General features: G+C 45.1%; 4 protein-coding genes across 4 annotated transcripts; 1 reads left to right on the top strand and 3 right to left on the bottom strand.

The window, feature by feature from the left end:
• Positions 1-321: 321 nt before the first annotated feature.
• JR316_0012129 (uncharacterized protein) lies at positions 322-1,502 on the bottom strand (the record flags this gene model as incomplete). The annotated part of the gene is made up of 3 exons (XM_047897764.1): positions 322-516; positions 580-867; positions 1,116-1,502. The coding sequence occupies 3 exons, from the start codon at positions 1,500-1,502 to the stop codon at positions 322-324; spliced, it is 870 nt and encodes a 289-aa protein (XP_047742653.1).
• A 756-nt stretch (positions 1,503-2,258) lies between these two features.
• JR316_0012128 (3'(2'),5'-bisphosphate nucleotidase) lies at positions 2,259-3,470 on the bottom strand (the record flags this gene model as incomplete). The annotated part of the gene is made up of 4 exons (XM_047897763.1): positions 2,259-2,705; positions 2,758-2,957; positions 3,007-3,282; positions 3,335-3,470. 4 exons carry the CDS (start codon positions 3,468-3,470, stop codon positions 2,259-2,261), a joined length of 1,059 nt encoding a protein of 352 aa, XP_047742652.1.
• Positions 3,471-4,676: 1,206 nt separating this feature from the next.
• JR316_0012127 (Short-chain dehydrogenase/reductase phqE) lies at positions 4,677-5,691 on the top strand (the record flags this gene model as incomplete). Its single annotated transcript, XM_047897762.1, has 6 exons — positions 4,677-5,019; positions 5,077-5,294; positions 5,352-5,363; positions 5,415-5,507; positions 5,559-5,587; positions 5,634-5,691. The coding sequence occupies 6 exons, from the start codon at positions 4,677-4,679 to the stop codon at positions 5,689-5,691; spliced, it is 753 nt and encodes a 250-aa protein (XP_047742651.1).
• A 4,481-nt stretch (positions 5,692-10,172) lies between these two features.
• On the bottom strand, positions 10,173-11,501 carry JR316_0012126 (uncharacterized protein; the record flags this gene model as incomplete). Its single annotated transcript, XM_047897761.1, has 5 exons — positions 10,173-10,575; positions 10,638-11,085; positions 11,147-11,190; positions 11,252-11,349; positions 11,406-11,501. The coding sequence occupies 5 exons, from the start codon at positions 11,499-11,501 to the stop codon at positions 10,173-10,175; spliced, it is 1,089 nt and encodes a 362-aa protein (XP_047742650.1).
• Positions 11,502-14,362: the final 2,861 nt, after the last annotated feature.

Below are 14,362 nucleotides of genomic sequence, written 5' to 3'. Positions count from 1 at the left end.
GCGTTATTCCCACGACCTTTAGGTCTTAGCGTGAAGACAAAAACTCAACCGGTATATTCCTTCAAGGAACTTGAATTCGAACGGTTTAGTTTCGGTGTTCATTTCAGCAGAATTTCAGGCCACCCAGAGTAGAGATGAATCGAAAAAGTTCAGAACAACTCTTTACATTTATGATCCAATTTGTTCAAGTTGATGATCCATCCATGCTGCTTATATATTCATACAGTGGTTATTCCAATACAAACGTGATATGTTAATAAAAATACAATGATGATGAGTTAATCAAGCAAGAACGAAACAGTGAACATCGAAAGCAAGATTCTAAGCCGACACAGTATGCCGAGAGTCGTCGAGAGTAGTAAGAGAATGCACCGAATGAGTATCACGAGCTGCAAAATGCAAGCTACTTAGATGACCTAGATTTACGCCATTTATAACTGGCGATGACCTCGTAGGATCGACCTGCCACGTTCGTCCTTGCGCGACTCGAAATATGATCAAAATCGGGGAGATAGTCTGTAAACAAGCATAAAAAAGTCTTCACAAAATGCAGATATTTTTAAAATATGCTCTACACACGTTAACTTGGACGATCAATTTAATTATGATCATGTTTGCAGGACTCTCCACTGCAGTGACTCTTCCGTACGCGGCTGCCAGAATGATGTGAAGAAAGTTGAGAGTGAGCGTGATGGAGGCGGATTCCACGAGGATCGACATAATTTTGGTGTATTCGGAACCATAGTCGTTTCCAAATATTTTCCGAAGAAATTTTTGGTGGTAAACAATGCGGGCCACGATGAGGCTTGCAATTGAGCCATTTGCCACAAGGGAAACCAGCGCGAACAGCGAGAGGATAGAGTATCTCTGCCAGATGACGACGTTGAATATGGTAAGCATCGCACAAATTCCTGCAACTGTTCAAATAAAACGTCAACAAACCATCGATTAATAGAATAAATTGTTTTACCGAATGAAGCAGTTATTATAAATGCAGCAAAGCTTATTATCGCTGTCCTCGACTTGGAAGAGACACCACTATAAAGCATAATGCAGCGCCAAATCTGGTAAATTGCAATGAGTCTATAAGTCGATTATGCAAACAAACGGCACACCATGAATCCGTCAGAGCACCATGTTGCAAGCACAATCAGAATCAGCTCTACCAAAGAATACGGCTGGCCCCATACACGCGAACCCTTTAGTTCAATCAAAAGGCTCTCTGTGCTTGGATTCTGGCTCCACCTCAAAACTCCTCCGGTAGCCAAGATAAGCGCCGCAGTCGAGACCATGCACATGAACACAATCAAAGCCATTAAAAGCCGCCGCATACGAACAGGGGTAGTCGACGTCGGCCTCGACAAGAGGATAATGCAGTTCCACGACAAAGTCAGAGAGACGCCATACGCAAGAGCGCCCATAATATTGCCCACCAACCAGCATTGGAGGAAGCGCGTGGCGACAACTGGGTCGGTCTGGTCATCGGTTCCTACACTAGCCATGAGTCGTGGTTGATATTGATGTTGGCGTATCGCATACCTGCGGGGGCTGTTGGAGTCTTTATATTGTATGGGTGATATTGGATGACGAATTATAGCAGGGTATATGACCCCAATAAGAATAAGAACATTTCAGGATGCAGGAAACGATGTGAACTTGGTCCTGGTTGAGCCGCGGTAGCCCTTGTATTTTCCAACCCACGAACTCGGTTGCAGCCACCCATGAGAGCTTACGTTAATGAATAGATGTTACGATGTTGCAAAGTACAAAATTAGTCGACTCACCGTAATCTTACTTAGTAGACACCGATAAAGTTTGAACAAGGCCACGAATAATAATACTGGTGTCCATTGTGCTTTCACTGACAAGTATACCAGGAGTATTGTGGCCTCCACATCTAGGAAGACCATCATACGATAATTACAATCAGTTCGGCACATATAATCTACCTACAGCTCTCCAAATGACACCTTGAGTCTCGACCATACGACTATACGTTTTGAATGGATTTCTTGGACTTGGACATTTAATTTTGGAATTTAGTTGAGGTCGAGAAACGTTGGTCATGTACCGACAAGCTTTATCAATAACATTATCTCTTACGATATTCAACATCGAGGCACTTGAATTCTGGTTTCGTATACTTGAGTAAATTCTACCACTCTGTCAATCCTGAATCTAAAAGATATTACATCAAAAGAGTAGGACGGCCAAACGAGTAAATTTCTTGATCACTGTTCTTACATGATAATCTTGATTTACGCCTTGGCCTTAGCCTCTCCCAAAGCCTTTTGGACAGCAGCCAGCAGGCGAGGATGGTCGGCTTTTCCAGCAGCAACGACTCCAAAGTTTTCGCCGAGAGTACGTCCAAGGCCAAAGTCCAATGGCTCTCCCCTCGAATCGGTAACTATGCCGCCGGCCTCCTCAACAAGAATTTGGCCCGGAGCATGATCCCAAATTTTTTCGCGGTAGCCCACACCTGTAGGCATGCGCAGGTACGCGCCACCATCGCCCCTGGCGAGGCAGCCATACTTGGCTTGGCTGTCCATCCGCGTAGGTGGCCTTGTAATGTTCAAAAGTGAGGAGACGCGGTCATTGAACGAGTGAGAGGAGTGCGCGGCCTCAACAGATTCAAGAAAGTTGAATGTCTCTGGAGTAGACGCTGGGATGGTCAGGGGAGTGGGGTTCGCTCCGGAGAGGGTTAACTAAGTGAAAGAGATCATGCATCAAGAGGGGATTGAGTAGATAGATGCGCACCTGTTGGGCACCTTGGCCTCTAACTGCAACAAAAATGCATCCCACGCCTTTCTCTGGGTTTGCGGGGTCGACTGGGAGGTTTGGGCACCCGATGACTCCAACTTGCACCTTTGAATCGACGATGAGAGACAAGCATACGGCGTACTGCTCTCCCCGAAGGAATCCTTTCGTCCCGTCAATAGGATCAATTGTCCACATTCCTACAGACAGGTCAAGAAAGAATCTGTGAGCGAACAATGGAAAGCTCACGTCCTATCCGTCCACCCTCATAGTTGCCCCTATCGATAGCATCGAGGAGCTCAGTGTCCGACTTGGCCTGACCTGGGCCAATACCCCAGTTCGCATTGTCACCTAGCCCAAGTTCGGCCGTGATAGCTTCGTTGGCTAGCGCAACGATGCGGTCTTTCATCTCCTTGCCAGACTCGGCCCGTAAATCTGAGGCATCTTCCTCCCCAACAATGGGATCCGCTGGGAATGCGTGGTGCAGAATCGAGCTGATGACAGCCTGAGCAGCGAAATCTCCCACTAACTAAACAGTCAGTAAACTAGACTTCGCTGATCCTTGAAAATATCCTACCGGTTACTGGAGATTTATCTCCCTTTACAAGGGTTTCGTTCTTGACGAGCTTGTTGAACACTGATGAGGTGAGTTGGCACGCCCTGCGCACAGCAGCGACGGCTACTTGTTCTTCTGCGGTATATGCCAGTGACATGGTTTTATGGTGGAGCTGACGATGGACAAGAACATTGTTGACTGTGTAATAAAGTAAAAATCCGAATGTGCCGATGTGCCAATCACGACGCAATCAGCCTTGTTTTTTTCGCGCTGCGATGGTCAATAACTACGCACGGCCCTCTGCGACACTTTTTTGTATCTGTACCACCACTCTTCCACGCGCTAGAATCCCAGGAAATGTATGTAGAACATGCTTGAAATGCATATGTCAGTTTTTGGAATATTTGGGGTTGAGAGTGGTCAGCAACGCTTCGGGTGACAAGGTATGGCTTTGGGAACTTTTGGGATGGGTGATTCCTCGCTCACCATCAACAGAGTTCCGGCGCAGATTTCAACTAATGGTGTTCATCTAGTAGAAATTTTCTATCTTGGGATACCAATTCCAAACTTGAATTTAGCGTGATCCCTTCAGACGTGGCTCAAGGAGGACAGTCGATGGTTAACCAACTTGGTGATTCCTGTAATCTGTAACGGCTGTTGCAAGAATTCTTGGGTTTGTCGCACATAACATTAACAGCCTTCGACTGTAGACCCCAAACATGCTAGAGGTCTCGGTCTTGCAGTATCAATACCCATAACAAATATCATGTCGGAGACTCCTATTCATACGACAGGTCTTCCAATCGGATACTGACAATATATGTCTGCCACTGATATGTTGACGATCCACGAACCCGCTCGGCGGCCTTCCAGGTTGGCGACTTGATTTCGCAAACTTATCAACGGCAAACGTGCAGAGCATTTTACTACTACTAGTAGGAGAGCGGGGTAAAAATGGATAATGCTTTAATGTGCGGTTTTTAGGAATGTCTTTTGGAATCACTGTGAGAAGGCAAGGTAAGCAAAGGCTGCCCATTCTCCGCCACAATATACCAGCCTACTGACCCCACTCATTTCCGTGACAGATTCCTCGGCTGCTTAAACACCGATTTGGCGGGAACTGCCATTGATTATGGTATACGCTTTATGCACTACTGGAGTGTCTCGGCGCCCGAGGGATGTGGAATACACAGCAGGAGGTAACATGATGTACGCTTTCTTTACTGATAAAAGGACCAAAAAATATCAATAACGAGTCATGCCTTTAACACTCTCCTACCTGACATTGTCTAACCGAAGAGTGAGTCATTCATACCAAAATCTGTTTGCGCGTCGTGTCGGCACCCACTAGAAACCAAATAAAATGGCAACCCTCCAGAACAAAACAATCGTAATAGTTGGCGGTTCTTCTGGTATTGGATTTGCGGTCGCCTTAGCGTCTCTTCAGTCGTCTGCGAAGACGGTGATCATTGCGTCTAGCAATGAAGCTCGTGTGCATGACGCCGTCGCTCGTTTAAAGTCGCACAATCTCCCTGGAGAAGTGCACGGAGATGTCGTCGATGCTACGAACTCAGAAGCGGTCAAGGCGTTTGCAGGTCGCATCGGAACTGTCGACCACATCGTCTGGACTAGCGGAGACATTCCGCCAAAGTCAGGATTGAATGAATTTCCCTTTTCAAAAGTCGAAACACCTGATGAAGGTCAAGGTAAGCTTCGAAACACTGGACAATGTGATTTTTCCTTCGTTAATCCACAGCACTTAGCCGCGTTTACTGTTCGGTTCTGGGGTCCCATTGTTCTTGCAAAACATGCCAAATTCCACCCGGGAGGGTCGTTAACTTTAACTTCTGGGACCAATGGTTTGCGGCCCATGCCAGGCTCACACCTGATGGCTGGAATGATCACTGGCTTGGATGGGCTTACTAGGGGATTGGCGGTGGACCTGGCCCCCGTCCGTGTTAATCTGATTAGTCCTGGACTGGTGAGTGCTTACTTCAACCTCTATCTAAAACAAGGACTTAGTATAATTTTGGTTTAGATTATCACTGAGGTTCGTCCTGCTATCATGCTTGATTAACAATTCTGAGTAACTGTATTTCAGATTATGGACAAGCTAATGGGTGAAAATAAGGATACGGTGCTCAAAGCTTATGGTGAAAAGATTCCCCTTAAAAGGGTAGGGGAGCCTAGCGAGGTACGTTCCGTGTCGTTTTTAAACAGGCGCCAACAACTGGATGTGTTTTAGATCGCAGAGGCATATTTGTTTTTAATGAAGTAAGATTTTTTTTGGTCATCAAAATTAAGCTAATCCTTCGAGTAGATGTGGATATATCACGGGTCAACGGATAGACATAGAAGGAGGGATCCTACTAGTCTAACCTGATTTCGCAATGGTTTTGGTATGGGTTTTTGACGGAATGAAGAATGAAACGCGCTGTCTAGCACAAAATTAATAGTTCGTCTAGTCCCTACATCTCCGAATTCCAGTACCTGAATAGAAACCGTATCCAAATGACTCTATAGAAGAAATTTTTTTTGTTTTTTTTTTGTGTTGTAGCCTCTAAGGGGTGGGCCCCTCCCTCCGCTTGGTACTATCTAGCTACCTACTTGTCCGGGTGACAATCTGCACCTTCATTGATTCGGATCTGCACCACGGGGGCCCTCACGTACCCCTCAAGGTCCAGCTGTCCTAGACTGTTTATGCCTACAACGCCAGTTCTCTAGGCAGGTTTCCTCCCTGCGCACGTTGTTCATACTACGACACTTCTGTCTGTCGTGAGTTGGATCCGCCTTCCTTTCTCTCAATTCTCTTCTTCTAATTCTTGTCGTAGTAGGTCTTCTTTGTAAGTCTTCAGTCATTTGGTTTTCGCGATAAATTTGAGTAGTGCTTTGGCGTGGTTGTGTTTTGTGGTCAACCGTCTTCTAGACTGTGACATTGCTCGCCTAATTCGTTCCATAGTTGTTGTCGACGTAGTCGGTGGCCTTGGTATTTGAAACTGAAGTATTCAACCGTTTCTTCTGCTTATGTGCCGTCTCTTCTTTCCCAACATTTAGGGCAATCTTTGTCTTGTTCGGCATCGATCTTACTGATGTGTGAGGTGTTCCACCGCTTGCGCCATACTTCCAGTAGTTTGGCATGGTATAATTGTTTTTCTGCAGATGCGCTTTGTTTTAGATTCAAGTAACTCGGTTAGTAGTGAGCCATCGCCTTCGGCTGCTCTTTTTGCTTCTTCATTATCAACCCTTTCCTTTCCCAAGACGTTCGAGTGACCAGAAATCTAATGGAATGTGATTTTTCCCTGTAGATTTCTGAATGCCATGACAATGCTCCTTATAAAGTGCTGCCCGGTCTTGGCTCTGGGTCGTTTTAACTTCCGTAACAGAGATTTATTGCCGCTGAAAACATCAATGATGTTATATGGATCGTGGGTGCTTCCTTTTGTATGAGCTCGGAGGCCAGCAGGCCTCCTACCGTCTCTGCTTCGTATCTAATATACTCTTCCTTGGTACCGAGGTATTTCCTCAATACATTTCTATGTAGATCGCGTCTTGTTCTTAGTATACTACCTTCGTGGCCCGATAGGGCCCGACCCGTCTGTGTATACTCATATGTCGGCTTTGCTGATTGCTTCGTACTTCATGGATTTTTCTCTTCTTGACGCGATCACATAGAAGAGATTAAAAAAATGTCAATTCATAAATGTTCCAGACATGTGCGTAAGGTATCAAGACATGGATAAGTGACTAGCCTTATATGCCGATGCACTAAGCTGATCGTGCACCGACTCTACTACTTGTTTGATCTCCACCTCAATTATATCCTGTGAGGACTTGCTGTATGTACTCTCGGGTCGCTCTACATCCGTCGATGCTCCGATATGGGTACGCTTCATAACGATCGACTCGATTGTTTGCGGTTGTGGGTGATTGGCCATCGCTGTTGGTAAAGTGGCACCGTGTGATCCCCCAATTCCTGATGTCCTAAAAACCCAGCTGAACATTATATTGACTGTCACGGAGTAAGGAACAAATATCGCAAGTCGATATCCCGCGTCTGAGGAATAAGCATAGAACCACGCTATTGCAACCAGCCCGGAGGACATTGCGACTCTGGACTATAATTAGCATGATAATCTAAAAATAGATACGGATCAACTCAACATGTAACAAATCTGGCTCGTCTGCAGCATCGTTCTCGAGAAAACCAAGGGGGTGCCGGTGTTCAAAATTCGGACACCACCTAGGTAGGTAGGTTGGCCGATCAGCCCCGAAAAAAAAAATGTACCATATTTTTTGTGTCTAATTTCTGAGGAATTTCACGGTCCAAAGTTGTCTGTGATCAAGTTTAGAGCATTTTGGACTGTATTTCATAGACAAATTATGTTTTTTAAACAAACACAATACCAATCTCGTTGAAATTCAGGTTAAAATCTTCATGATAGGTGGCCGGGCTTCAAGCAACACAGATATTTGACCTGATTTTGACTGAGATCATTGATTTACCATCTGGACGACTGCTCAATCTGGCTGATGGGTACGCAATCTGCCCTGACTGCCAAAAGGCTATTAAGTGTGGTCCCGGAGGATCAAAGAACCTAAATCTACGCCATCGAGGAACAGCCAAATGTAAAGCCGCAGCAGCAAAGCTATCCACAAAGCCCAAGTTGAAGGACTTGTCACTCAAAGGTTTTTTTATGAAACGAGGACTAGCATTAGTCCGTGTACCTACTACAACAGCTCTTCCCGTAATCCTACCCAAAGACACTCCACTTTGCGAGACTACAACAACCGACAATGTTCCGAGCCAGCCGCCTCCCTCTGTAACCCCAGAACCCAAACTTTTCAATGTCTTGGCCCTTGGCAATTCCCATTTTAGGCGATTTGATCGTTATGTAATGGTCACGAGGTAGGTAGGTTGCCCAAATTACCTCGAAATAAAAAATATGAGGTCGTGTTTTTTTTTTGAACCCCGGCACCCCCTTGGAGAAAACGGGAAGCGTTTCTCCAAGGACATATACTTGGTAGCCACCCTTTAACGTTAGTTTTCTCTCCTTTGGATGTGATGGCTTGCCCAGACGGTATGTAATAGCCGCGAAGACGAAGAGGTGGTTAAATGTGGGCCCATAAACCGCCACAGTAAAATATTCCCTGGTCACCATCTCCGTACAGAAAGGCGATGAAGGTGGGAAACGAATTGCCGTCAAGCTTCCTATCGTCGTCAGACTCATCCCAACTGCCACAAGCCACAGCACCCCGAATACTCCCGTTATCATTTTTGAGCTTTTCCATGTCGCAGACACTCGGAAAAACGAAAGCAGCAGCGTTGTCGCAATGAAGATATTGTATGTCACTAAGATTCCTACTTGCGCCGCACCACAGTTTGCAATTGGACGCGCTGGAAAGTGGGTATAAGCAGCATATCTTGGGTCTTTTCGTAGGCGCTACTCTTACTCAACATAATTATTTCCACAAGGGTGAAGACCAGTGCAGAACATCTATCCAAAAATTAGAAATGAAACAGGGTCAGAAAATCAATCATACCTGGAGACAAAGTACACCATAAAAGGTACATTGATTCCGTGTCGCTTGAATAGTCGATAATCCTGTCCAATGTTAAATAAAATATCCCAAATAAACACCTGTTGCGCAGAGTTCAGCAGCTAAAATGCGGGCATTAGACCAGGCCCATACACTCAGACTCCCAACTGCGAAGTATGTCGCTATAGACAGCCTGAACGCTTTTTGAGCATCGGGTATGAATGCAGTTGCCAAAGGGTACGATGCATTTTGTGCAATGCTCGTCATAAGTTGGAGCTGGCGAGGGAAAGCAAGCGGACACCTGAGCAGGCTGAAACGGGACAGCACCTTCCGAGTGTTAAGCATATTATATACTTCTTGGCCTCAAATAGCTCCCATCAAATTTGAATCTCATCACATACTTACTGACGGCATTTGCCCATGAACTATGGTTACGAACGATATTCGCCTCAAAAAAGTTGATATTTCACAGTGAGCATCAAGTGAACAATTCGTTCTGGAAAATCATAGCAACTATGCAGCAACCAATCATGGGTGTATATTGAATTTATTAGGTCCATTGGACTATCAACAGCCTGAATATTAACGACTCCTCCTTCAAAGACAAGTAATGTTACTTACATATCTATTTGAAGAAGTGATACTTCAAGTTAGCATCTCTGTTAGCATTGATGGCCCCACGACTGCTTTATTGAGCATCCTCTAGCCGTGTTCGTGCAAATATATACTTTTGAATCAAAATATGATCCTCCGACCTCCTGATCGTGAAGCTGGAGTATCAGGATATCAAAGATCAAACCCACGCACTAATTTTGGTGGGCGGTTAAGCTCATGGCTACAAATCTACGAGAATCCCATATGTGCTGCGATAAAACTCACGATCGTTTAAGTTGGACAACGATTTTGCTAGACAAAAAATCGAGCTGACAAAAACAGCGTCTTTGACCTGGAGATCTCGAGGGTTTGGGACAAGTTGGACCACATTTGACGTGAGTGGTTACATCACGCTAGACGTCAACTTCAGTTGCCAAAGCTCGAGAGCCCCTCGAGGGAAGAAGCGACTATTTCCAGTGTACTGATGTGACTTATGTCGGACCGATGCAGTGATCATGGTGGTCCCAGGTATCGGCTATGACTGTGCACGAGGTCGAGTGCCAGTGTGCAAGAATAAGTAAAAATAAGTAGACGCCATCAAAAATGCTATTTCGGTGATGCCACAAGATTGACATAAACTATATATTCAAATATTCGTATTGTTAACGATATACGTTCACGGACAAAGGGACTCCGTCTAATCATTAATTGTCCACCATTCCCTTGCCTATTCTACACTACCAGTGCCAAACTTTATGTAGTCTACTGTCCCCGTTGGTTTCCTTTCACTGTGCCCATCAGGTGTCATATCTCCCTTCAGATCAACCACTCTGTTTACTTCTATCTGTATCGGCAAGCTAGGGTATCTACTCAATCCTTCACTGTTGTCCGTTCGCGTCATTTCAAACTCGTTGCGTCGTGTTTGCATTGCGGTCGGATATGGGTTTACAGCTGGAGATGGCACGCCGTTGGGCATCGTACCAGATGTAAGCTTGGCAGAGCGGAAGACCCAGCTGAACATAATGTTTACTATCACAGCGTAAGGGACAAATATTGCAAGTCGATAATTAGGGTCGGAGGCGTATACATAGAACCATATCACTGCCGTTGTTCCGGAAAGAACAGCAACTCTTATCAACCACATTTAGGTCAACATCAGATTAGTGTCGAGGATATTAGAGTGGAAACATACAGATAGCACAGTTGGCTCGCCTGCAACATTGTTTTTGAGAATGCGGGTAGGGAGTCCCCGAAGAAAAATACCCGGTAGCTCGAGCTAATTGATAGTTTTTGGTGGGTCGCAAGTATATGTGCTTTGCAGACTCCGTATGCTATCGCAAAGAATACGAGGACATGGTTAATCGTGGGTGCAAAAACGGCTGCTGCTACGAAGCCGTGCAGGACAAATTCGAGGCAATATGGGGATCCTTCCAAGTGCGTGAATGGCAGGCCGCTAAATACCGTGAGCGAGCCAGCGACGCCGGTAAGCCATAGGAGGAGGTAAATGCCAATGATATAGTAGTTCTTAGCCCAAACAGCGCAGACTCTGAAGTATGAGAGCAACATTGTACTTGAGATGAGGATCACGTAAAGCGCCAGAATTCCTTGCTGGAAGCTGTGACAATCCTTTACCGGCATGGCTGATACAATAAATTTTCAACCGTAGCCCACTACAACTGTATAAACTTTCCAAGAACTCACATATAACAATGGCTCCCATTAATGTGAATCCAAGTGTTGACACCCTGCCAATGATATTGATAGGTGAGTTTACAACATCTGTCATAACTTTAGCCAATTACATACCTAGAGAGAAAATAAACCATGGTAGGGAAGTTAATACCATGCAGGCGGATAATTTGATAGTCTGCCCAAAGGTTGTAGAGAACATCCCAGATGAAAACCTAGAATTCATAACTTTATGTTTTAACCAATACATGACATGTAGTCAATGACTTACACTCAGTGCCCCTACAATAAAATCGGTCCCTATGGACGCCCTATAAGCTTCTAGAAAGTTAGGGGCGAATATAATGGGCGAGGGTGGGGGTGGCATGGCTTATTCCAGACGAATGCAGTGACGGTTGATGACCCAGCTAAGAGCAGATGCAGAACCCCAACTTGGGCAGGATGTGGTTTTATATTCGTCCTTCTCAGCACGATAGGCCAACTGGCTCCAAAGAACGTGATCAAATTCATTCTTCTATTCAACAAGTTCTCTGTCGTCTGAGTATATTTTCAGCCTTCACGACACGATTATAACAGATCAAATTGAATACAGTGAATGCAACCCGTATATTGTCTTCTCCCGATGAAACTATAAGTTAAATTTGGCAGCCATTGAGCACCGAGCTAAACCGTTAGACAACTTTTGGTTTCTTCTTCGTAAGTAATTTTTGGAATTGAATTGTTTTTGGCAAAATACCATGGTAAAATCGACCGCCGAATGAGACTCTTGACCTCGGTGCATGGGTTTACGCTGCCTCGTGGAATAATTATTTTCCACAGACTGTACATGCACCTTTTGATCATCATTCATTTAACAGGCTATGTTTAGAAGGGTCGAAAAATCAGATAACGGTTATTTCGACTTCAATTTCAGTGTTGTAAAATCTATCATATTCAAATTGAGACACACGAATGACAGCTTAAGAGAGTAGATGTAAATTTTGCACCTTTATAATTGCATTCCACGATAGAAAAGCAAATCCGACTCGAACAGTAACAGAGATGTCATGTGCATGAAACAGAGGACTATGAGGAATTGATCCTTCACTTGTCAGAAACGTCGTAAATGTGGCAGATTTCCGCAATTTAAGCATTCCTCACCATGCGATGTTTGCTGATTCCCGCTCCCATAAGTTCCCGAATGCCCACTGGTATTGATGACATAGTTACTGAAGCGCGTGGCTTTCTGCAGACAGACAGATTATATGTGTTGGAGTACAAGTCAAAAATGACTGAAGAAATCAAATGATGTCTGTCCCAACACAGACATAGCGCCGGAGCAGATCCTGATCCAGAAACCGACTAGGAAAGCAGTGATTTTAGGGGAAAGATACAGCGTGTTCCACTGCCAGTGTCTGAGTAAAAAATCATTGGCTATGTCGTTCCATACAGAGAGTTTTTCATTGACCTCGGCAATTTTGACCGCTTGGTACACAACGTGGCAATATATCATAGTCGTGCAGACATGGACATCATGATATACGCATTTCTGGAGTGGAAGCGGCAAAAATGTCGGGAAGGTTTAATTGTAACTGAGTCTGATTGTTGAACAAAGTACGGTTGATGTCCATTCTTTTGCGCCAGTTTAGGAACCACGAACACACTGTGAGATCCTGTCTTGCTCGTAGGGAAAAGTAGCGTGGGTGCCTATAGAGAGACCAAAGGCGGTGTTGCACGAGTTGGAGAACAAGTCAAGAATGACTGAAGATATCAAGTGATGACAGTAAGATATTGACCCAGACTTAGCGGTGATACCAGTGCCCTCCCAATCAGACGTTGAAGAAAGAAATCATTAGCAGTAGCTCTCCAGTAAGTAGTGTCCCATGCAGTGAGCATTTTGATCGATGCGGTCATTGAATTTGACGGCCAGAAACCTCTAGATCAAGAAAGATTGTTAGGAAGGTTTTTGCAACACATTAGAGGTATATCGAGGAGAAATATCACATACTACTGACATATGAATTGTCGCTGGGTTTTAAAACAGACGATGCGGAGCAACAGGATATCATGGCCCTGACTAGTAGGATCAGTGGTCTGATATACTGTGGCAGGAGTGGGCAACCTGCAGGGATTTTGAAATATATACGGCCTTTCATTTCCAGCAGTCGAGTTTCAATGCTCAGATTTTGAAGGCATAACTGAGATTTCTTGGTTCAGTAACAACATTAACTCCTGTAGCTCTTGAAGTATGCCTTTGTCACGTTCGCGAAATCGACCGGCCAGAGAGTTCCCAAAAATTTTCTCCACGAGCGCATCATGATACATGATTGAAAACTCCCAGTCCAAATCCCAGTTATCACGGAAGAGCTCACGGAGCTGCGTGATTGATACGAGATGCGCAAACCCGAACCCAAACACGAGTGTGCCTCCCCCTTTCGAGTATTCAACAATCTTAGCAAGGAAATACAGATTCTACGCATCCAGAATTGCTACACCCAGGAGGTCCGGTGAGGAAGCAGGTCGATGATTCGCGCATTCGAGAGGCGCATGCACACTTCCACGGTTTTGACGCTGGAATATTGGTGCTGAGCGCGCCGAGGAATCGTTCTATACTCGTGGAGTACTTGTGAAATGTTGAGGAAGTTAAGACGACCAGAAACTTGTTAGAATCTGGGATGAGATCCTTAGGCATGGTCGGTTAACTGGTTGAGCATGGACAGGATGATATCAGCGGACTCTTGCTCTGCGTTGCGAATAGGTACCTCACCCATTGTCGGAGAATGTGGCGCATGTAGCAGAGATCCAGGATGAAAGCCATTCAGACTGACAGCCCTTATTTCAATATTTGTTGCGAGCGCCCCTGATTTTTACCGCTGTCTCATGGAAATAATTCTGCTGCAACTGTACAACCCGACGCGCCAGGGAAGCTCAAAGCTTTTCATTGCTTTCACAATTTCTGAAGGAGCAACCATAGGGGATAAGCTAATATCGCTCGAATGATTTCCTGTGAGATATAAGATGAAAATGTAGATGAGATCGAATAATATGAGAATTTTAAAAGAAAAGACCGAATATTCGTGTTGACACGAATTTCCGTAGGTGCGTAGGGCTGTGATCGACCGGATAGTCTGACGCGATGAAGACGCGACCAAAATGGACTGATTTGAGAAGGAGTTGGGTCGCCAAAGGCCTGAGCGCTGGGGTCGAAACCAAGCGGAAAGTCGAAACGAGAGTTCCGATATGGCTGTA

Source organism: Psilocybe cubensis, chromosome 12, assembly GCF_017499595.1.
Source record: "Psilocybe cubensis strain MGC-MH-2018 chromosome 12, whole genome shotgun sequence".
NCBI classification, from domain to species: Eukaryota; Fungi; Basidiomycota; class Agaricomycetes; order Agaricales; family Agrocybaceae; genus Psilocybe; species Psilocybe cubensis.
The sequence above is the reverse complement of the archived record's forward strand: the minus strand, read 5'-3'. Positions and strand labels throughout refer to the sequence as shown.